Here is a 22,769-nt window from a genome sequence, read left to right as displayed (position 1 = left end):
ATTTCGCCCTGGGAGACGCAGAGCGGAGAGAATCCTGCAGTGCATCCTGGGAAAGTGGTGGGGCTCTCAGCTTCGTTTCCGGCCGAGGAGCTGCGTCTGGTTTCCCCGGGGCCCGCGGAGGCGCCGCGGTTCCTCGGTCTCCGGCTGGCTGCGGAGGCGCTTCCGCCTGCTGTTTCGGTGTTTGGCTTGTGAGGGGGTCCTCCCGTGGCTCGCCCTCGCCGCCAGCATGTCTGGGGTGCGCGCTGTGCGCATAAGCATCGAGTCGGCCTGCGAGAAGCAGGTCCAAGAGGTGGGCCTGGATGGCACTGAGACGTACCTGCAGCCGCTGTCCATGTCCCAGAACCTGGCGCGCCTGGCCCAGCGGATCGACTTCAGCCAGGGGTCGGGCTCCGAGGAGGAGGAGGCGGCGGGGGCCGAGGGCGACGCGCAGGACTGGGCGGGCGCCGGGTCGAGCGCGGACCAGGACGACGAGGAAGGTGAGGCCTGTGTCTGCGGCTGGAGTCCGCAGGTCCGGGCCGGGGGTCCCGGTGGCCGCCCGGGAAATGCCACACCGCCTCCTCTGTGCTGGGGGAGATGCTCTGTGTCTGTTTGAAAGGATCAGGTCCGTATGAAAGTAACACCCGTGCAGAAAAGTAATTGGGCTCTTTTTTAAAAATAGCTGGACAATTTAGGGCACTGCTTGACAATACGCCGTGATTCTCTGCAAGTTTCCTTGAGTTGGAGCGTGTGAGACACAGTTACTGCTGAAGTGTTTACGTTTTTAATAGAGCTTTCGTCACTTGGCACGCTGTGGTTAAGAGCCCTGCAGTTCACCCCGCGGCTCTGCTGTGTGCGTTTGAGCGAGTTACTACTATGTTTCTCTGTGCAGTGTGAATGTTGATCGTAACACTTGTATTGACCCGAGTATGAGGGAAGGTTTAAGAGGTAGGCAGCAGCCAAATCTAGTAGGTCAGCATAAGCATTTGGCTTTTATAAGGACAAAAAAAAAAGCTTTGGAAGGATTTTAAGTAGACAGATGATTTTGTTTAAGAAGATTACTCAGGGTGTTATGTAGTAAATGGAAAACAAAGCTGGAAGGAGGGAGGCTAGAGAATTGCAGAAAAAGCATGAGTGCTTTTGGGGTTCTCATTATCGTCAAGGATAAAAAATATTCACAATTCTTGATTTACTTATGGACAAGGGACCCTGTATAAGTGGGAATTTTAGAATGGAATTTCAAGCCAGTGGTCTTAAGACAATTGGGGGTCGATTTGAGAATCAAAGGTAGGTAGCAACTTATACCTCACACAAAAATTATTTCCAGAAGGATTGAAATGCAAATGAAGAGAATAAAACAAAATATTGGAAGGAAGTTACAGTCATGTAACTTTGGAAATAGGCAAAACTTTAAGCAGGGTAGGAAATGCAAATTATAAAGGAAAACATAGATATATTAATTACATAAAAATTTAAAATAATAATGGAAAAAGAGGCCATAAACAAAGTAAAAAGGTAAGTGACAGACTGAGAACAATATTTACAACATACATGACACACAAGTGGTTAATAGCCCTCATATTCAGCCTGCAAAGAAAAAAACAACTCACTGGAAAAATAGGCCAAAGATACAAACAGCTCACAGAGGAAAGACTTCAGGTCTCAGTAGGAGGGAGAGGCAAACTAAAACATCACTAAGATACTATTTTCATGCATAAGATTAGCAGAAATTCAAAGGATTGTTAATATTCAGGGTTGGGAATGTGAATTGATAGAGCCTTTTTGGAAGTCAATTTGGCAGTTCCGTATGTGTCAGAATTTTTAAATGCGCATCTCTTTTGACCCACTAATATTATGGCTAAAATTTAACCTACAGAAAACATTGTACATGTATACAAATGTGTATTCAAGATGTTTATGGCTACTAGCTTGTTGGAACCAATCTACATGTCCAATAAATAGGAATGGTTAAACTTATTGTATAGCCACAGAATATCATACTGTGTTAAAAGAATGGAGTAGATCTCTATGTGCTGATACGGAAGTGTCTCTAAAACATATTCAGTGGGGGGGAGGGGAAGCAAATAATAGAAATATGGGAGTATATGTATGTAAGTGCATAGAAAAACATGGACAGGTACAGCTCAACTATAATAGTGATTACCTTGCAGGAGGGGAGAGAATTAGGGGTGAGGAATAAAGGAAAACTTTCACTTTTTGCACTAACTTTCTGTTGTTTGAACTGTATATAGTAAGTGTGTGTTTATGAAATTTGATTTTAAAAATAAAATTTTTAAAAATGGTTAAGTTGGAAGATATGTGAATAGTGTTTACTATCTGAATGCTACCATTACAGGTCACTTTTTATTTTTGTACTTTCTTGTACTTTGGAAATTCTCTATACTTATTCACATTTTAAAAGCTGGAAGAAAGGGTTATTAAAAATGCCTGCATAAATTTAAAAAGATACTTGAATGCCTACCCATCACGTTGTAATGTCAGATTTAACCTATGGAAATTAGGTATCATACTTGTTTTGCCATTGTAGGAATGCTAACTTAAATGTTAACAAAGATTCAGGAAAGGGTGGAGGGCATCGGATAAAAGAGGATACAATTTTGAAGTAAAATTTATTATTTCTTCTTTTAGTACTTTAAAACTGCTGAATGAGCTTTTTATCTTCTATTCATTGTAACTAATATTTATGTATTTCTTTTTTTCTTTCTCTTTAGGGTTGGTAAAATTTCAACCTTCCCTTTGGCCTTGGGACTCGGTGAGGAACAATTTGAGAAGTGCCCTGACGGAGATGTGCGTTCTCTATGATGTTCTCAGTATTGTTAGGGACAAAAAATTTATGACTCTTGATCCCGTTTCTCAGGATGGACTTCCTCCAAAACAGGTATTTGTGGGCTTTAGCTGAATAATGGTACCATTTTGGTAAGCCCCAGGATCATTTTTTAGGCTGTGTGCCCTTTTCCTTTTATGCAAAATTAAGTCAAGATGAAGATTTAAAGACTAACTGGTTCAAAACAAAGGCATAAAACTGTATCTCCTTTATTACTTTATTAATATACTTGTGACCCTCAGAAGAGGGTTATTATGAGACTTATTATTAAGTCTCATTAATAACATAATACTTTAAATTAGTTTCCCAAATCTTAACAAAGTCTTACAGCGTGCATCTTTTGTCTGTAATATATTATACAAAAATGTGATGACAAAGTGGCTTCGGGGTCAGATAGACCTGGTTTGAAATCCTGCCTCTGCCCTCACTAGCCCTGTGACCTTGAATAAGTTATTTTCTCAGTTTTTCCCTCTAACCCTCTCCCCTCCTTTTTAGGGCCTGGTTAGAAAAATTAGAAAGGCCAAATTATGGAGGATATTGGAAGCAAGGTACAGTTACTAAATCTGATGAAGAGTATATTCAAGTTTTGGACATGAGAAGATAAAAAGGAGGCAGCAGAAGGGTGAATTAGTGAATGAAGTGTCTGAAATTCAGGGAGGCCAGCTGAGAAGGTCTTGAAGGAAAATAAGCATCAGGACCATGACTGAGTTATGGCACAGAGAGGAAGTAATGGTTGTAAGAACCCATTTGTAAATAAACTAAGTGAATGTAATTACTCATGTGGTAATAGTTTTAGAATCTAGAAACATTGCTCTGGAAGACTTCTTAGAGATCATTAAATCTGCTTCCTTCATTTTACAGAGAGAAAACTAAGGCCCAGAGAAATCAGTGATGAGTTCAGATTGCAGTAAAACCAGTGGTTAGAGAGAAAGGCCAAGACCTCTGGCACCTCACTCATAGCCCACTGCCTTTTCCACTTCTGTGCTTCTCCCAGAAGGGAGTCTAGGAATTTCTTGAGTTCTGCAAGAACTTAGGATTAAGTTCCCTCATATGACCAAAAGATTGTTGTGACATTGTTATGAAACTTCATGATTTTGACTCTTACATAGCCAGAAAACTTTCTGTTTAGAAGTATGTCTGGTTAATGCGATACACAAATTGGTGGTGACTGTGAATATTTGTGTATGTATATATAACACATAGATTATGATTTCTCATCAGTTTTCCAAAAATTAGCATTCAGTGAAGTAGATTTAATATTAATGCTGCGTGGTTTCAGTGTTAATTTGAAAGGCACTTAGGTAGCTTGCTGTAATACAAGGTAATTTTACTGCCATACTTAGTGGAGTCAATCATTTATTCATTAAATCAAATGTAATAAGCCAGGCATTATTCTAGGGTCTGTGGATATAGTGGTTTCTGCCATCATATAGGTTACATTCAAGTAGAGATTATAGACCTTAATCAGAAGTTTAATGAGTGCCATGTAAGTGGGGAGGGGGAGTGTCAATACATAGAAGAGTAATGGCAGTATACAAGAGGGAGGGCGCCTAACCGAGGCTGGGCAGAGTTGATGCAGTGGTCAGTTCTGATTGGTGGCCCACTGTGGTGTTTTTGGTTTAACATAAGTCTTTTTTTTTTTTTTTTTAATATATCTTTATTGATTTCAGAGAGAGGAAGGGAGAGGGGGAGAGAGAGACATCAGTGATGAGATAGTCAATGATCAGCTGCCTCCTGCACACCCCCAACTGGGGATCAAGCCCACAACCTGGGCATGTGCCCTGACCAGGAATCAAACTGTGATCTCCTGGATCCTAGGTCGATGCTCAACCGCTGAGCCACGCCCGGCTGGGCTAACATAAGTCTTTATTTGAGTTGACCAAAGAAGTAGGTTAAGGTGGTTTTTTTGGAAAAAAAAAATGTATGTTTTCCCCCTCTTCTCTTTGCTTTAATTTCAAAATCTCTTCTTGAGTATGTATGTTGTTATTGAGAAAATGTGTAACTTTTAAATCATTTAAAAATAATACAGAACTGCACTTTTGGATTGTTTTTGATAGAACCCTCAGACATTGCAGTTGATATCTAAAAAGAAGTCACTTGCTGGAGCAGCACAAATCCTACTGAAGGGGGCAGAAAGACTGACTAAATCGGTTACTGAAAATCAAGAAAATAAGCTACAAAGAGACTTCAACTCTGAGCTTTTGAGATTAAGGCAACACTGGAAACTTAGAAAAGTTGGAGACAAAATTCTTGGAGATCTCAGCTACAGAAGTGCAGGTATAGATAATTGTTAAAAACTGCTTTTAAACTAATCTGTCAAAAAAACTACAGAATTGACCGTGAGGTTGCATATTCTTCTATATTGTTTCTCAGTTACATACTGAAGTTTTAATTTCTGTACACATAAGCCTGAAGAAGCTAAAATTATTCCTATAGCCTAATACAAGTATGTATAAATAGTTTAGATTCATTTTGAAAACCTTTGGGTACATTTGACAAAGTTCAGAGATAGGGTTTATGTGCTAACACACCCTGAGCCACAATTAACATTTTTGTCAGAAATAGGAGGTAGGACTGGACTCTGCAATCAGGGGCTCACCTGTAACCCTTAAAAAGGGGGTGTAAAAGGAGAAAAGAAACATTTCTATTGTTCCTTACTCTTTTTCCTCCCTTCAGTTTGCTAAGCTGTTTTGGCCTCTCGGGTGAGGAGAGGGTGGTAAAAATGCCTTGCCTGCCTTTTTCTTATTCAAGGCTCTAGGGAATATACTTTGTTGGAATGTACCAAAGTTTGATGATCTTGAACTCACATCTTTTGGTGGACATTCTTTGTTGTTAAGCTATAAAAGCAGGTTTCTCAGGGTGTTTATGGGAGTGTCTTTAAGCTGCTGAAGTGTATTCAGACAAACTATACAGGAAAAGTTTATAAGATTCACAGCTCAATGGGATAAAGGCTTTGAATGCCAAGGGGTAAAGCAAGGAGCCCTGGCTGTGATTGTTGAGATAATAATTGTGTGTGTGTGTGTGTGATATATGATTTTTTAAAAATTTTATTGAGAGAGAGGGAGGGAGGGAGGGAGTTAGGAATGGGGGGGGAGAGGGAGGGAAGGAGAGGAAAACAGTGATTTTGTTGTTCCACTTATGCATTCATTGGTTGATTCTTGTATGTGCCCTGACCAGGATCAAACCCACAACCTTGAGCTATTAGTATGATACTCTACCAATTGAACTACTTGGCCAGGCCTAGTAGATCAGTGTTTTAAAAGGATTCATTTGTCAGAGTAAGTTGTCATTGTTCTAAAATTAAAGGAAGGTAGGTTGAGGTGGTTAAGTCAAATATTGGAAACCTATGTGCCTCTGCATTGATATGAATTGGGAAATTTCAAATTCTGAAAGCAAAATCCCAGTACAAAGATCAATTCAAGATAACAGACATTTTTACATTTTATTAGGCTATCTGTAGAAGCTGTACTTTCTGGTTCTGGACATTGTAAGTTCCAACAAATAATTCTGTGCAAGTACTTTACCTGATTTCTCTCTATGGGACAGTCACCCATGATTATAAAAGGATTTGATTACCTTTGTTTCCAATTACAAGAAGATCTTGACCATCTTCCCTTGTTATAAAACTATAATTACTTTTTAAAAATATTTTTTATTGATTTTTAGAGAAGGAGGGAGAGAGAGAGAGAGACAGTGTGAAAGCGAACCATCAGTCGGCTACTTTCCTCACACCCCCTACTGGGGATCCAGCCCACAATCCAGGCATGTGCCCTGCCCAGGAATCGAAATGGCAGCCTTTCAGTGCACGGTATGGCGCCCAGCCAACTGAGCCACACTGGCCAGGGCATAAAACAGCAATTACTTTTAACCACCCCTTCCTCACATAACTCAGCAGCCAGAACAACTTACTGAAACTTTTGCACTGAACTAAAAGACATCACATGAAAGTCCAGGAACTAATTGAAAAAAGGCTGGCCTATGCAGTATCCTTTTGTCTTTCTCTTGCTGGACTCAGAACACTTCAGTTGCAACCTAGTTACAGAGGCTGAGCTCCAGAAGCATTTAATCTCTAAGATGTGAATCTGAGGAAGTATTTTCTAGAAGTACATTCATTTTACTGAAACTCTGTTGGAATAAAACAATGTAGATGGCTCATGGAGTTCATATTATAATGGTAGCATTCGGCTAAGGAGTATTATTTTTTTAAGGTAAATAAAACTCTTCTCCTGCTTCCTTTCTTCCGTTTGCTCACCATCCCTTCCCCTTTCCCCCTGAAACACATGTTTTGGTGGAAACTTAATTTATGATTCAATGATGTGGATGTGAAGTATTACTATATACTTAATAATGTATGTAAAATGTGTTAACTGCTTTCTATTTTCCTGTTTTTAATACCCTACTAGGATCTCTCTTTCCCCATCATGGCACATTTGAAGTAATAAAGAATACAGATATCGATCCAGATAAGAAGATACCCGAAGATTACTGTCCCCTCGATGTTCAAATTCCTAGTGACTTAGAGGGCTCTGCATATATCAAGGTATTTGTCAGAGTATTTTTCAAGTAGTTTCTTATTAATAGCCCAAAAGCTAATTTGCTAACATTTCTGTATGTGTGTTTTTATTGTCACATAGGTTTCCATTCAAAAACAGGCTCCTGACATAGGTGATCTTGGCACAGTTAACCTCTTCAAACGACCTTTGCCCAAATCCAAACCAGGTATAGTTATATTCTAATTGTTAGTCTTAACGGAGTTTATACATACGAATAAACTAAAGATAAATACAGATAGGAAAAATAGGTATTTTTAAGTAAGAACAATTAGTAAAGTATTATTTATAATTTGTTAATTAACCATTAGTGAATAACTGTGCAGTCTTTTTTTATTATTTATTTATTTATTTATTTTTTAATATATCCTTATTGATCCCAGAGAGAGAAAAAGAGAGGGAGAGAGAGAGGTAGAAACATCAATGATGAGAGAGTCATTGATCGGCTAGCCTGCAACCCGGGCATGTGCCCTGACCTGGAATTGAACCCCGATTGCCTGGATCCCAAGTCGATGCTCAACCGCTGAGCCACGCCCGGCCGGGCTGTGCAGTCTTTTTTTAAAGATTGAACTTATTTACCAGTTTTCTTTGTGTAAAATTAGTAGTAATTTTTATATTTTGGAAAGAACATGCTGTAACAAAATGTTTTCTGAACTTCTGTTGTATGTATTCTGATCACCATTTAAGCTAGTTAATGCATAATACACACACACACACATATATATACACACACACACATATATATAAATTTTGTATATGTATATATCTTCTGTCTTTCAGGTTCCCCACACTGGCAGACAAAATTAGAAGCAGCACAAAATGTTCTCCTGTGTAAAGAAATTTTTGCACAGCTCTCCCGGGAAGCTGTTCAAATTAAATCGCAGATCCCTCACATTGTGGTGAAAAACCAGATCATCTCTCAGCCCTTTCCAAGTACGAGCAGCCAGCCCTTTCGAGGTTTATAAATAGGACGTTGTGTTTTGGGGAACAGTACAAAGGGATAGCTATTTGGGTGTGATGAAGAAATAGTAAGAGCAAAGAGGTAGTGTGCTGTCCAAAACTGCAGCTGGGAAAGCATTCAACACAAACTACACTGCTGATTCTGTGTCTGAAATAGTGGGAATCCAGATTTTAAACAGCACGTGCTCACAATCTGCACTAGCAAGGCCCTTTTTCAACAACAGTTGCTTTGAGGTGTTTATGCTAATATGCCATTTGTGGAAGATTTTTCAGGGATCCTGTCTTATTGTCTAAATGCAATGTCAATTGGAAAATGCTTAATTTATTAAGTACCCATGATATTTCTAAGTTTGTGGAAATTAGATTTTAACTATATTTTTTAAAACCATTTAGATTCCCCATGGAGGTATTTGTGGTTAGCTGTGCATTTGTTTTTTACATAAATTCTGAGGAGTATCTTCTTAGATCTTGTCAAGGGAATGGGTTTTCGGGATGAAAATTTTCATCCTGGTTCTCATGGGAGCAGGGGAGAGTATCTCTACCAACTCCTTTTTGTGTGTGTTTTTTAAGTTGTGTTTTTTTTTAATTAAAGGAAAGAAGAAACCATTAATATATAGCTTATGTTCACCTGTCTTTAGCCACAGCTCAAGGTCAACAGAATTTGAATTGTGAAATACATGGTAGTTTATTGCACTCAGGAAGAGTCATTTTGGTGTAAAAATGTTAATCATGAAGCCTCCTTCGAGTTTAGAATGTGTCTTGAGAATGGGTTGTGATGATACTTTATAAAGACAGGTTATGCCTTTTCATATTTTAGATTATTTATGTCTGTTCTACTTCTTTTTCTAAATAGACTTGCAGTTATCTATTTCTTTGTGCCATTCCTCAAATGATAAGAAATCCCAAAAATTAGCTGCTGAGAAGCAAATCCCGGAGGACCACCTTTATGTCTTAGAGCATAATTTACATCTGCTGATGAGAGAGGTAATGAAATGAGTATTTGTATTTTCAGTATGGTGAGCATGTCTGCGGCAGTGAATATGCACAGCTCCCCTCTGCCGAGTCCTCTTTATTCACATAATGGTGACATTCACTGTCTGCAATGAGAAGATCTTTGCTGTATGCTAGGGGGACTCAGAGATGATCAGAATACAGTCTCTGTTCCTTAGCTTAGCTTCTAGTGGTAGAAAGATGCCACATGTTTCATAGAGAGGTATAAGGAATGCATGCTAAAGGGTGCAGAGGGAAGAGTGATTCTGATTGGGTGGTCAGGGAAAATGTCTTGCCAGGGCCTGTGAACAGGGTAGTCCTGTTATCTAGGGACATATTGTACTTAGAAGTCATCTAGAACTGTGTTTCTAGAGTGCTGGTTCCTAGTGTAGCCTAATTTCAAAAGAACCCCGAAGAAACTTTTAATAGAAGTGTATATCCCAGCCTCCCCTGCCTCATCCCCAAGTCTGGTTCAGTTGTTTGTGATGGTACAAGAATCAGTCTTCTTTCCAAGGTCTGCAGGTTGTTCTGCAGGCAGCCAGGTTTGGGAACCTCTAATCTATGCTGTAGTAACTACTACTGATCGCATGTGTTCTGTCATGATACTTGCTGGAGAATATTACTTTAAAACTTCTAAAATAAAAACGACAGCTTTAGAGGGACCCTTTTCTTTAGAGAGTTGAATTATTCATGGCCTAGGTGTTAGCATTCATCTGTGTGCAAGACTGCCTTTCTGTGTGGTTCATATCCATTACTTTAATGTTTCCAAAATGTGAGCTGTCCGTTGAGCACTGTGTAGTATTTAATATGTGAGTATTGGTTGTTTAAAACAACTGTTCTTGTTACAGTTTCATAAACAGACCTTGAGTTCCGTCATGATGCCTCATCCAGCAAGTGCACCTTTCGGCCACAAGAGAATGAGACTTTCCGGTCCTCAAGCTTTTGATAAAAATGAAATTAATTCATTACAGTCCAGTGAAGGGCTTCTGGAAAAAATAATTAAACAAGCAAAGCATATTTTTCTGAGGAGTAGGTAAGGATGAACCGCTTTTGTGTGTATGTGTGTGTTTTGAAACCACTGCCTTTTCTTTTATTAGTTATCTCACATGTTATTTATTTTTAAATATATCTTTATTGATTTCAGAGAGAGGAAAGGAGAGAGACAGAGAGATAGAAACATCAGTGATGAGAGAGTCATTGATCAGCCACCTCCTGCATGCCCCTAACTGAGGATCGAGCCCCCAACCCAGGCATGTGCCCTGACTGGGAATTGAACCCCAATCGCCTGGATCCTAGGTCGTCGCTCAGCGGCTGAGCCACGCCTGGCCGGGCTCTCACATGTTATTTTGGGCATGTTTAATCTTTCTTTCAGGGAGAGGATGGTAGCTGCAGTGCAGGTCAAGTTTGAGAGAGTCTCAGATCCATGGCCCATGTAACTTACATTATTTCTAACATGGCACTAAATTTTTGAAAGACGACTGACTAGGAATGTGCCTTTTAAATCTTTTTTTTTTGAAGCTCTCTATGTTTTTTGGTTGTTGGACATTTTAGGACTTTGGAAAGCACTCTTTTGTTGACTTTACTTAATCTTTGTGCTCTGAGGTAGATAGAGTTAACCCATTTTTACTCATGAGACAGTTAAGGCTTAGAGAGAACTTGTACCACTTGCTCAAGGTTACACAGCTAACAGGTAGCAAAGTAAAGACTTATGCCCAGATCTCTGTAAGTCCAAAGCTCATTTTCTTTCTTCCATACAAACGAACTTGGCATGATTAGACCTAAATATATCCCTTTCAAATGCTAAAGGCTGCTCTTCTATTTTGTTATTAGTACTTAGTGAAAAGGTTGATTTTTACTTCATTCATAATTGCCTTGATAGTATTCAGAATTTCAGGTGTGGGCACACTCTTGTTCTATGGATGATACTGTTTATTTTTTTTGATTATCAGGTTTTTTCCTGTTAATACAATCATGATTTTATTAGCATGTTAGTTTGTAGTCTTAGAATGGAAACTTAGGTCCTTCCACTTTTAGTAAAATAGGAAGACATGTCAGAGAAGACAGCATGATACAGTGAAAGGAGCAAGGAGTTTAGGGTAAAAGATGAGTCTAAGCCAGGGTTCAGCCACTTGCTAAGTAACTTTGGGCAAGTTAATTACTATCTATTTCTCTGGGGGTATAGGAGTCTGGTCTTAGGATCCAGTTAAATAAGGTATACAGCTCGGCCGGCGTGGCTCAGTGGTTGAACATGATCCTATGAACCAGGAGGTCACAGTTCGATTCCCAGTTGGCACACATGCCCTAGTTGTGGGCTCGATCCCCAGTAGGGGAAATGCAGGAGGCAGCGGATTAATCACTTTCTCATCATTAAAGTTTCTATATCTCTCTCCCTTCCTCTCCCTGAAATGAATAAAAAATATATTATAATAATAATAACGTATAAAGAAGTTCTTTACAAATAATAAAATTATATGGTAGGTTACTGTTACTTTTCATTTGTACATTTCAGTTATAAAAGCTGTTAATTTGATTATATTGTTAATCTTGCAAATTTCTGATTGACCATAAAGTTAAATGTTCCCTGAAATAAATAAAAGGCATAGAAATAGCTATCTTTAGAACCATTATACATTTCATAGTCGTAGTTATAACTATAAGTCTTGGAAGCAGCAAAGCTTTTAAAATGTTCCCTTTTTTCCCTAAGTACAGAAATAATCTTCCAGTATATCAACCACATCTGTATAATACCATACACAGCAAGCTCTATTAACATGGTCATATGTTTTGATCCACAAGTGGAGCAAAAGTAGGTTTACAGTTGTTCATATGTAAAATAATACAATAATGAATAAATAATAATACAAGAATAAACTCCATGTTTCATGTACTCACAACTGTAAACCTGCTTTTGCTCCACCCTGTATATGTGTCAGGGCTTGTATATCTTTTTTTAAAACAAATCTGGGATCATAAAATTTTATACCCTGCCTGAGGCCCTCCAAGTAGTTTGTTTAACTTACATGATTTATGCTTCGGTTCTAGGCAGTGGCATTGATTAGTGTGTATGAGATATAAAGGGAGACTGCCGGCTCTGGTAGTCTTGGTTTTGTACCCTGAATCATAGCTCACTGCTTTTTTCTCTCCTGAAAAATGGAGCTAATAATAGTGCCAACTTCGCAGAGTTGTTAGTGAATTAAGTTACATAACCGTGAAAACACTTGTACAGTATTTGGCACATAATTAGCACTCGGTGAGTCTTAGCTCTCATTCGTTCTTAGTTTATCTTTCCTGGAGCTAAGGTTTCAGCTGTGCAAAATGTCTTTCTAGCTTCTGTTGAAAATAATTTTTTTTCCATTTCAGTGTGGGTGTGTCCCAAGTCATTTATTACCAAAGATCAAGTATTGGTATTTATGAATGATTTTATTCTTTTTAGAGCTGAGGTTAGTACCCTGGAAGTACCCTCCTCGTTGTGTTCTAATATGATTTCCTGGGTGGGAGAAGGGAAACGTTGCTGAAGGAAATGAGCCTTTGCTGAGAGGTGGTGGTGACGGGGCTGAGAATAGGCACTAAAGGGCACTGTGAAGGAGGGCCCCACAACAGCAGCTCGCCTGCCTTTAGGGTCTTTGCTTTTTGAACGGTGGTATTTTTAAAAAGTTGTCATCTGGTTTTCAAATCTACGTAAATTGATAAGTGATTTATAATCTTACTATCTTTTACGGTGGCTTTTACAAACTTTCTACTTTTCTTTAAAAGAACTGCTGCAACCATTGACAGCTTAGCAAGTCGCATTGAGGACCCTCAGATACAGGCCCACTGGTCAAATATTAATGATGTTTATGAATCTAGTGTGAAAGTGTTAATCACATCACAAGGTTATGAACAGATATGCAAGTAAGTGTCTAAGTTATTCATTTAATATGTTAAGTTGCCTTTTATCTGTTGATGTTTGCTGAGTGATTATATCAAGATTTGGGGTTTTATTTGTTAGGGTGGCATAACATTCCAGTAGATTATATCAACCATAGAGTGTTTGTAAGAGTGAGAGGTAAGAATGTCTGAAATAGTCTCTGTTAGGTAAATGTCACATATTTGGGCTGTGGTAAGAAAAGAGCCTCAGCATTAAGGAGAAAATCATCAAACTTCATTAGACTTAACTCACCACAGTGATTTCTCCAGTGGGCAAAGCACACCTCAAAACAACCACCCCCTCAGGCCTAGGGGAGTATAATATATTTATAATGTTATTTTTATATGTTTTTAAATTGATTTTAGAGCAAAAGGGAGAGAGAAAGAAACACTGATTGAGAGGGAAACATTGATCTTAGTTATCAGCACATACAGATCTGCTGCTTCTTTTTTTTTAACTTCACTCTTTTCTATAGCTTTCTTGTGTTCCATTGTGTGTATGGAGACTTTTAATCAGCCTTCTATTGAAAACATTTTAGTTGGATGCCAGCAAAATAATTTGTAACTGTGCAAGTATATCTATAGCTAAATTCCTACAAGTATAATTGCTGGGTCAAAAGATGAGGCATTTAACATTTTGATTGATGTTACCAAATTGCGTTTCAAAGTGGTTGTCTTGAGTATGCTGCTACAAATAGTGATAAGAATTGCTCCTCCCTCACACCCTTGTTTTAAAAAAAAAGAAATTAAAAACTTTAATTACATTTATAAGTCTTTTAAGCTTTCTGAATTTTGTGTTTTTCTTTGGAGGAAACACAGTAAACTTTAATTAATAAAAATAATTTTATGTAGACAATTGCCAAAATGCTTTATTCCTAAATATTTACTGTAAAATAAAGTTAGAAAACAGGTACTAACAAATGTGGAAATATATAGTGCTACTTTTTCTGTATTTGTTCATCTAGATTATTTGACTTGGGAAATTTTGGGTTTCTTGTACATATCATATGCTAGAAAATTGTACATTGGTTTAGAAAAGTATCATGATCTGCATGTTATTCATTGGCTATTTTTGAGTTTCTTTGTTTGACCTAAGCCAAGTTAATAGTGTCCATAATCTGACTTGTTTGCTGATTATTTCAGGAGAGGGTGAAGAGTTAACTAAACCTCTTCCGTTTCTGTTTGGGAATTTGACCTTTGGTTAATTCTCTGTATTTCTAGTCCCCTAGTAACCTGATAAGGAAAGGTGCCATCTGTGTTACTAGGCAACACTGCTTATGGCCAAAACGATTTCACATTAATAAAATGGATCTGGACGGGGAGGAATTACTATCACCTGGTGGGAATGCCTTTGGGTTTCCAAGGATGAGGTGACTTCTGAAACTGGGCAGTGTCTCTTGTGAGGACCCTGGAAACCATGCCTGTGGAGTTGTTACGAGAGAGAGTGGCTCATGTTGGGTATGAGTTTCTGAGTCAGGGCAGGTGCTGCGCATACTGTGTGGACCTCACCTCGTTCAGCCAGGCGTGCTGCTGCTGCTGCATTGACAGCTGCATGTCCTGCTACAAGGACTGCCGCAGGAGAGGAGCAGCTGACGCTGGCCAGCTGGCAGGCATGGCTCCGCTCCCGTATCCTCCTTCGTGGATTGTGCTCAGTATGGCCTGTGGAATCCTGGCTTGACTCGGATGGTTTAGTTGAACGTAGGGAAGCCCCCCACCCTATGGGTGTGGTGTAGGTTATCAAAAGTGTCTGTTTGTTTTTCTTTGATGTTGAGGGTTAATGTTTGTGGCATTTATAAGGTAATTCGGAACCTTTCTGATTTGTAGTATGTGTGTCTATCAAGGTCCATTCAGCTGCAGTTGAATATTGGAGTTGAACAGATCCGCGTGGTACACAGAGATGGAAGAGTGATTACTCTGTCTCACCAGGAGCAGGAGCTACAGGATTTCCTTCTGTCTCAGGTGAGAGTTGCAGACTGCAAGTCTTCAGCCCCTTCCTCATAACCATTTAAAGGACAGAGTGGGTAAGAAGTGAGGTATAGTAAATTATAAAAAGAAAAGCATTGTTTCTGCCATCTTATTTCTAGTGCATGTCTTACAGCCTCTTGTTTAGTTGAAAGTGTTGATAAATGTCCAAGATTTGTTTCCACTTAGTCTGTGTTTAAGATAAAGGATCGGCCCTAAAACTGTCGAACTTTTTATTTCTCATGTTTGCTAAGGCTTACAACCACTCCAGGACCACATGATAGCAGAGAAGTATTAACCCACTGCTGCCTTCCCCACTGGCATAGAGTGTACTCAAATTGCCCCTGTGTCTCAGTTAGGGTCTTAGCAGGAAACATGTGGCACACTTAGGAGGGTCTGTTTACTAAGAATCTATTTACAGAAGTGGGAGTACAGGAGAGTCACCAGGGAAGGTATGGTAGCCTGCTACTAGTAGAAATCATGTAACCAGGCCAGGAGGGCCAAAGGGATAGAGGAGGGACAGGTGATAGGAACCCCAAAGGGGATAGCCTTGTAGAACAGACCACCTTGAGAAGACCAACAGCCTTTTGTCACTGGATACAGCAAACCTAGACAACCTCACAGAGAAGGTACCAGGAAAATAAATACCCTACTGTACTCTCTTCCTTGCCATCCTGCCAGCTCTCATTACCTGGGTGGCTCCCATTATCTGAGCCCAACCAGGGGACATAGAAACCAGGGGACATAGAAAGCTGTTCATGTAACCATGCAGGCCGGGCTCTCAGGGCAGAGTAGAGTGGAGAGTGGACTTGAAGGGTAAATGGAAGATACTCAGCATGCCTTGCTACATGGAATGTTTCTCCACACTTAGTGATCTAGATGGGAGTCTCTAGTTGGTCATGTGCCTGTACTCAAGTTGCCAGTAGACAGGAAAAGCAAGTGTCAGGCTATTTTAGCTTCTGCAGTGGAAGGTGGGGTCCTCTTCTCTCCCCCAGCAGTCACGCAGAGGAGGATTCCTCATAGATGACATAGGGTTCCTGTGCTAGGCAGTGAGAACCCCACCCAAAGTTTATAATCATAACGTCAGGTCACTGCAAAGTAAATGTCCATGCCGATTGTCAATGAAGTTGCCTTTTTCATTCACAGATGTCACAGCATCAGGTGCATGCGGTTCAGCAGCTAGCCAAGGTCATGGGCTGGCAAGTTCTGAGTTTCAGTAATCACGTGGGGCTTGGGCCCATAGAGAGCATTGGCAATGCCTCCGCTATCACAGTGGCCTCCCCAAGCGGTGACTACGCTATTTCAGGTACTTTTACTTCTTTGAATGAGAAGAGACCTTTGGCAGTTTGGCCTTAAATTAGCTTTAATAGTTACATGTACTAAGAGTGATTTATCTCTGCAGTGAGTGAGTTCATGTAGTAGTGGTGCTGAACATTTATCTGATCACAGTTGTTAATTCAGAGCAACAGGCTATGACTTCTCTTTCTAGTAGTTATAAAAATTGTTTGCTCACAACGCATTTTCCTGGGAGAGCATCTGAAGACTGCCATCACCATTGTTACTCCTGCAGCTAGAAACCTTTCACGGATAAGAGCTTTTTAAAAATGTCCTGCTGCAGATTGGGGAAGAATGATATCTGACCCTAAAGATGGTAAAGGGACGGATAAGAGAGGAAGAGGTGTTTCATTAAGCACCTGCTGTGCATCAGGCACTTTAGTAGGCACTTACACATATTATGTAGTTGAAATTATATTTGGGGTGCTTATGGTTTTAAAGTGATCTTTTTTCTAATACCTGCTCTGCATATTTGAAAGAGGGGGTAATTAGGAATGTTCTCCCACAGCTTGCATATCTGCAGGCGTGGTATCCCTAGACCTTCATTAATAGGAGTTTCACAGCACACTACTCTTCCCTGAGGAATACTTAAAGCCCCACTAAAACCTCAAGCTCTTCATTCAGAATCATCTTTCTTTCATCCCCCTATCCTGATTCTCAACATTTGCGTTTCATTGTATAGTTAGTATATACTAATCTACTCATTGAATGAGTGGATTATTAAATAAAGTTTTAGAAAGAATCAGTTGGTGATTTTTTGAAAATATATAGGATATTTGACTTTCCTAATCCAAAATTCATCTTGCCGCATTTTTATAGTACAGATGGTAATTCGTGACTACTTATGCAAGCCTACTATATATAAATTAGTAAATTACTTTTTAGCATATTGAAACGGAAAAGCATGTTTAAACAGAACTTTTAAGCTGGTAACACACAAGGGTTTTGTAATCATGGTAGAATGAAGTTGTGTGATCTACCCTGTTGTTTTCTATTTTGGAAAGATAGTGTATTGACATTTTGGTTATGCTCCACAGTGCGCAACGGCCCTGAAAGTGGCAGCAAAATTATGGTTCAGTTTCCACGTAACCAGTGTAAAGACCTTCCAAAAAGTGATGTTCTACAAGATAGCAAATGGAATCACCTTCGTGGACCATTCAAAGAAGTTCAGTGGAATAAAATGGAAGGTCGGAACTTTGTCTATAAAATGGAGCTGCTCATGTCTGCACTTAGCCCTTGTCTACTGTGATTTTCTTCCAGAAGTTTCCAGAAACTTTGACTTGAGGTGTTTGCAGATCAAAAATAAGCAAAAGGAAGAGAAATCTTCCAAAGGAGTATTGTTTTTAAAAAAATATTAATTACCAGATGTTTACCTAGCATTTTGTAATCTTCACTTTATAAGGGACAAGTGCTTTGCAGAAATGTATGTATAGTTATAGAGTATACAGTATGGGGAAATGTAAAATAATACTTTTTTATGCAGTTAACGTGAAATGTCACTAACAGGTTTGAATTTGCTTTTTAAAATATTCCTTTGATGTTGATACCAAATAAAACATATGGTTAAAAATTCCAGATACTTTCTAAACTCTTAACAGCCTAAATGAATTGTGTCTTTTATTGACCAGCCTCAGTCCACGATTTGTTAAAAGAAAGATTGTTTAAGAATATTTAAACACTCTTATGGCCCAGCTTTCATATAGGAATTCACTAGACAGACCCTTTTCCAGAAGTGTAACAAGGTACATGCCAACCAAAGGAGCCTGCCCTCCCTTCCCTACCAAAGCTACGAATAGGAGCTCTTGTCTTCTAAAGCACCTCCTCCAGGGGTCTTATGCGTGCATGGGTCTAACCTGAACAGGCGCTTTGAGAACTTCCTCAGCACCAGCTGAAGACGGCAGAGAGTATCTTTGGGGCTTCCTTCCGATCCCTTTTTGGTCTGTTCTCCCACTTGGACGTCCTGCCCTCACTCCCTTGACAGTGCATGCTCCTGCCTCGCCCTGCCTCTGGGATTCTCCAGCCTTCACCCAGTGGCCCTGGATTGCTTCTTTCAAGTCTTGTCCTGTCATGCTATCAGCTCTCTGCTTTTTCAAAGAGAAAATACTAATGGATTAATGGATTACATTTTGCAAATACTGTGTTTGCTTTCTTAGAAATAGTGCCCCAAACCTAAAATGCCTGAGAAACATCCCTTAAGAGATTTAAGCGTATGGGCCTTTTGGTATCACTGTAAATAATATATAGGTAGTGGTTTCTTTATGAGTAAGGCTTTCAATTTTTAAAAGATACCCTTTTAATAATTTATAACATGACTGAAGTTACTTTTAAAAGTCCTTTGTATTTCTCCAGCTTTTTTCTTTTAAAAGAAAAGTGGAGCTTGTCAGCCATAAAATACCAAAACACCTTCATGTTTTTGCTTACATTTTCCCCCTTCTGATCAAGGTACTGCATCTTCCTATCCACGGAAATGGCAATAGTTGGTATGAATCTGCCATTATTTTAAAACTCTAGTGCTCATGATTACAGTGGCCCACAAAAGTTGCTTTAGCTAATTTTACTGAGTTCTTCTGTACAGCTCTACTCACATGAGGAGTCTCAGGTGATTTTGAAAAGCTCACACTTTGTTCACCAAAGGACAAACTTTAAAAAAAACTTGCACCCATTACAAACTGATACTTTGGTAAAATATATAAAAAATGAATTATCAGAAAAATTTAAAAAGATACAAAATAAAAGTTTAACTTGTACTATAAAAGACACAAAATGGGTATCAAATATAAAAATTTCTGAATGCTTCATTTTCTGTTTCCACACTGTCTTGTCATGAGCCACACTCTGAGTAGGACTCATGGGAATACATGCACAGATACTGCCAGCTGCTCTTTTAAGCTTCATCTGAGTGGAATAACTGAAGACCAACGTGACCTTCATGTGCCTTCTTTTCCCCGATATTTTAAGTCACTGTTCAGTGAACAGCCATTACCCACCTAAAGAATAGTGGAAATTAAAGCGAAAGAGCAGGGAGGGAGATGGCAGCTCAGTTGCTGTGCCAGCAACTCTTGTGCTCGTATTTACATTTTCCAGCTTAATGTTTCAACCTGAATTACCTGGAGTGGGAAGGATGTGCTTTGGAACTTGGGAGACAGGTTGGAGGAAACCAATTAGTCCCTCACCAAGAATTGAACAGGTTGGCGAGAGCTGTGTTGGAGTGCTGGCTCTGCTGCTGCGTTGCAGGGTGGGCTTGGCAAGGTTACCCGCTCTGCGCCAGTTTTACGTATAAAATGGAATCAAGGATGCGTCTGGCAATCTCAAGGGTAGTTCAAAGGCTTAAGTGTGGGTTGGGAAAGGATGTTCAATTCTGCAGTGCTGTGCAACTATAAAGCGTTACGCAACTGTTGTCTAAGAGACAAGCCAATAAGAAGTTGGAAAAATAGTGAAGACACCAGCTTTATCATTAGGAGAAGGGATTTCAGAATGTCCTGTGTTGTTCAGATGTACAGATGGTAAAGACAGTGAGTGTGTTTGTGGGTATGAAGATAGTATTCTCCAGGGCATTTTTACGCTGTGCTCGTGGGGGACCCCTCTCAATACTCTCTGCCTATGTCTTTATTCACTTTCTCTTTCCCACTCCTGTTGTTCGTGGATGCTTTACATACTTGGGGCTGACCTGAAGTCTCTTTGAATCTCACTTTAGGATGGGAACTATTTTCCAAGCCTTACCGATGTAACAGGCAGTTCCCAACTGAGAAACCCTGTCTCTCTAACATAGCACCATAAAGCAAGTGTTACATAAAGTCAGTGGCCAGACCTCAGACTTGGTTCTAGAGCTTGCTGTTTCTTAGTTGCAAGTCCACTTCTAGGAACGTATCCTGTAGACATATTTCACAAAGCACAGATTCACAAAAAATCACTGTGTAAGGATTATCGAGGAGGTCCTTAAAAGTGAAAATTTGAGTCCAATAGAGATGCCCTTCAGTAGGAGAATGATTAGATAAATTAGAGGCGCCCCAGAGGCAGGCACTCATTTTTTCTTCTCTAAATGTTGAGCTCAAGTTGCTGAGGAGTTTTTCTACTCCCAACATTCTGGCTCCCAGAAAAACTTCCATGTTATACTGTATTCATTTCCTTATTTACTAATTGTAACATTTGTTGTAGAACAGACTATATTTGACTTGAAACTTGAGAAATGAGGGAGAAGTTTCAGATATAAAAGTAACATACAACTTGAAAAACTTCCTGATAATTTAGTGAGTATACCAAGGAGATGAGGCCAGTCGCAGAGCCTCACCTGTCACCCAAATCTATTCGTGGCTTCTCTTTAACTTTCTTTACAAGGGCTCCCAATCTAGGCCCCTTGGGACCAAAGAGGCAGTAACAGACATCTGCGATCTGTGTCTGGTCTTTGAAAAGCCTCATAGAAAACATATGTTTACCCTCTAAAATCTCACCATCAGATTTATTTGCCAGAACCCCATCTGATCAAAGTGATTATCTCACGTTGACCAGAAATTCTGGCACTTATGTATTGTTGATGAGTGAAAACAAAACCGAATTATTTAATAAGTGCACTTTGCTTAGTGCACTTTTGAACCATGAGGTACCCGAGGGAACAATGGAACAATACTAGCATTTTTAGAAACAGAATGGCCTGAACAACCACTGGTCGGTCGGCTGCAGCAAAGGAATTTAACCTACCTGTGTGTGTACTTTATGAGATCAAATCCATAGCTAAAACTTTAGACTTATTCCACGTCAGCAATGTTCTTTCTCCCTCCCCCTGACATTCAATCTCTGATAAACTTTACATATAACCCACCAATAGTATAAAACATTGAATTCCCTGAAAGAGGAAGGGATTCATAGGAGATAGCCACCTTGGTTGAAGCAACTAGTCTGATGTAACAAACTGCCCAAGGTATTTATTTTTGTATGTATCATTTGAAATAAAAAGTGAACCAACTATTATAATGTATCCAAGCTATGGGTTGCATCGTGCAGGCAGTAAGAATGACGCTTAGGAATAGGTAGAGAGGCAAAGTAACGCCCAAGGACGTTAAGGGAAAACAAGGAAGCTGTAGGTAATATGTATAATAGAATCCCATTTGCCCAGCAAGAAAGCAGATTAAATATGTATATTGTGGTGCATGCGTATCTAGACTGGTATGTTCATATGTGCATAAGCAAGTTGAGGAGGATACATACCAGATTTATTGCTTCCTCTGGGTAAGATTGAAGGAGGGAGAACTTTTACTTTTTGCTTTATATATAGACTTCAATATCATTTTAAAGATTTCATCACCTTTGTGATTAAACCAAACCAGAAACACACACCTACTTTTTAAAAGGCAGTGGAAATGGTGAACTCAGCAACCTTGTTTTCAGGGACTGGAGAAGCTGACAGCGGGGACGGGCTTGGGTGTGCAGAGAGGTGCACACCCTGGCAGCTCAGGCCAGGCCTTAGTAGAAGTTGAGTTGTGGCTAAACACGCTAACAATAACCACAGGGATTTGCTCTGTTTTCAATAAACTAGAGATGTGTCTGATGTTTCCCTGGAAACTGGGCAGAAGAAAACTATGCTGGATACATAAAAGCTAATGACAAAAAGAGGGTTACCAAAGCGCTGTCAAGGAGAGGGACTGCATTTGAGTCACAGCCCCAGGGTTTCACCCCATCATAAGTGATTCCTTGGTCTGGTCACATGTCCTAGCGTCCTGTTCTGCCACTTCTGGGGTCACCAAGGTTGCAGTTACCCAACCCTTCTGAGTTGCACCCGTACTTGGGGCTTGGCTCTGCGTTCCCGCACTGACCAAGGCACCCTGAAAACTTCTCTCTCGCCGCCTTGCCCCGCACCTCTGTGTGGCATGATTTCAAGTCAGAGCGAGTGTGATGTACTGTCGGGGAGTAACCGTCTCACGTGGGCTTCAAAGGACAGAGCTTTCCTGTTTCCGCTCTCCTTGCACACCCAGGACACCACGAAGTGAGAAATAACAATACAGTTGACCCCCGAGCAGCGCAGGGCTTAGGGGTGCCGACCTGCCCCTCGGTGGAAAATTCGAGTATAACTAGTCAGCCCTCCACACACGTGGATTCCCAACTGCGGATCGAAAATATAGTGGACCCTTGAACATCACGAGTTTGAACTTACACGCAGATTTTAAACCCATGTTATTCAAGAATCAACTGTATACTATTAAAAAGACAGAACAGACCCCAAATGGGGTCACTTTTCCTAAGCCCACCAAGAC

General features: G+C 39.9%; 1 protein-coding gene across 2 annotated transcripts; it reads left to right on the top strand.

Annotated features, from left to right (window-relative positions):
* The first annotated feature begins 16 nt into the window (after positions 1 to 16).
* On the top strand, positions 17 to 18,119 carry MED17 (mediator complex subunit 17). Of its 2 annotated transcripts, XM_081153847.1 has the most exons (12): positions 17 to 476; positions 2,709 to 2,875; positions 4,879 to 5,098; positions 7,225 to 7,361; positions 7,456 to 7,540; positions 8,152 to 8,304; positions 9,185 to 9,315; positions 10,170 to 10,354; positions 13,075 to 13,212; positions 15,069 to 15,186; positions 16,336 to 16,495; positions 17,562 to 18,119. In XM_081153847.1, the coding sequence occupies exons 1-12, from the start codon at positions 227 to 229 to the stop codon at positions 17,771 to 17,773; spliced, it is 1,956 nt and encodes a 651-aa protein (XP_081009973.1). In that variant the 5' UTR covers positions 17 to 226; the 3' UTR covers positions 17,774 to 18,119. The 2 variants fall into 2 exon arrangements, with proteins under 2 accessions (XP_081009973.1, XP_081009974.1); XM_081153848.1 differs by lacking the exon at positions 8,152 to 8,304 and having other exon boundaries at positions 55 to 476.
* The last annotated feature ends 4,650 nt before the right edge of the window (positions 18,120 to 22,769 follow it).

Source organism: Miniopterus schreibersii (assembly GCF_964146895.1).
Source record: "Miniopterus schreibersii genome assembly, chromosome: 12".
Classification (NCBI taxonomy): domain Eukaryota; kingdom Metazoa; phylum Chordata; class Mammalia; order Chiroptera; family Miniopteridae; genus Miniopterus; species Miniopterus schreibersii.
The sequence above is the reverse complement of the archived record's forward strand: the minus strand, read 5'-3'. Positions and strand labels throughout refer to the sequence as shown.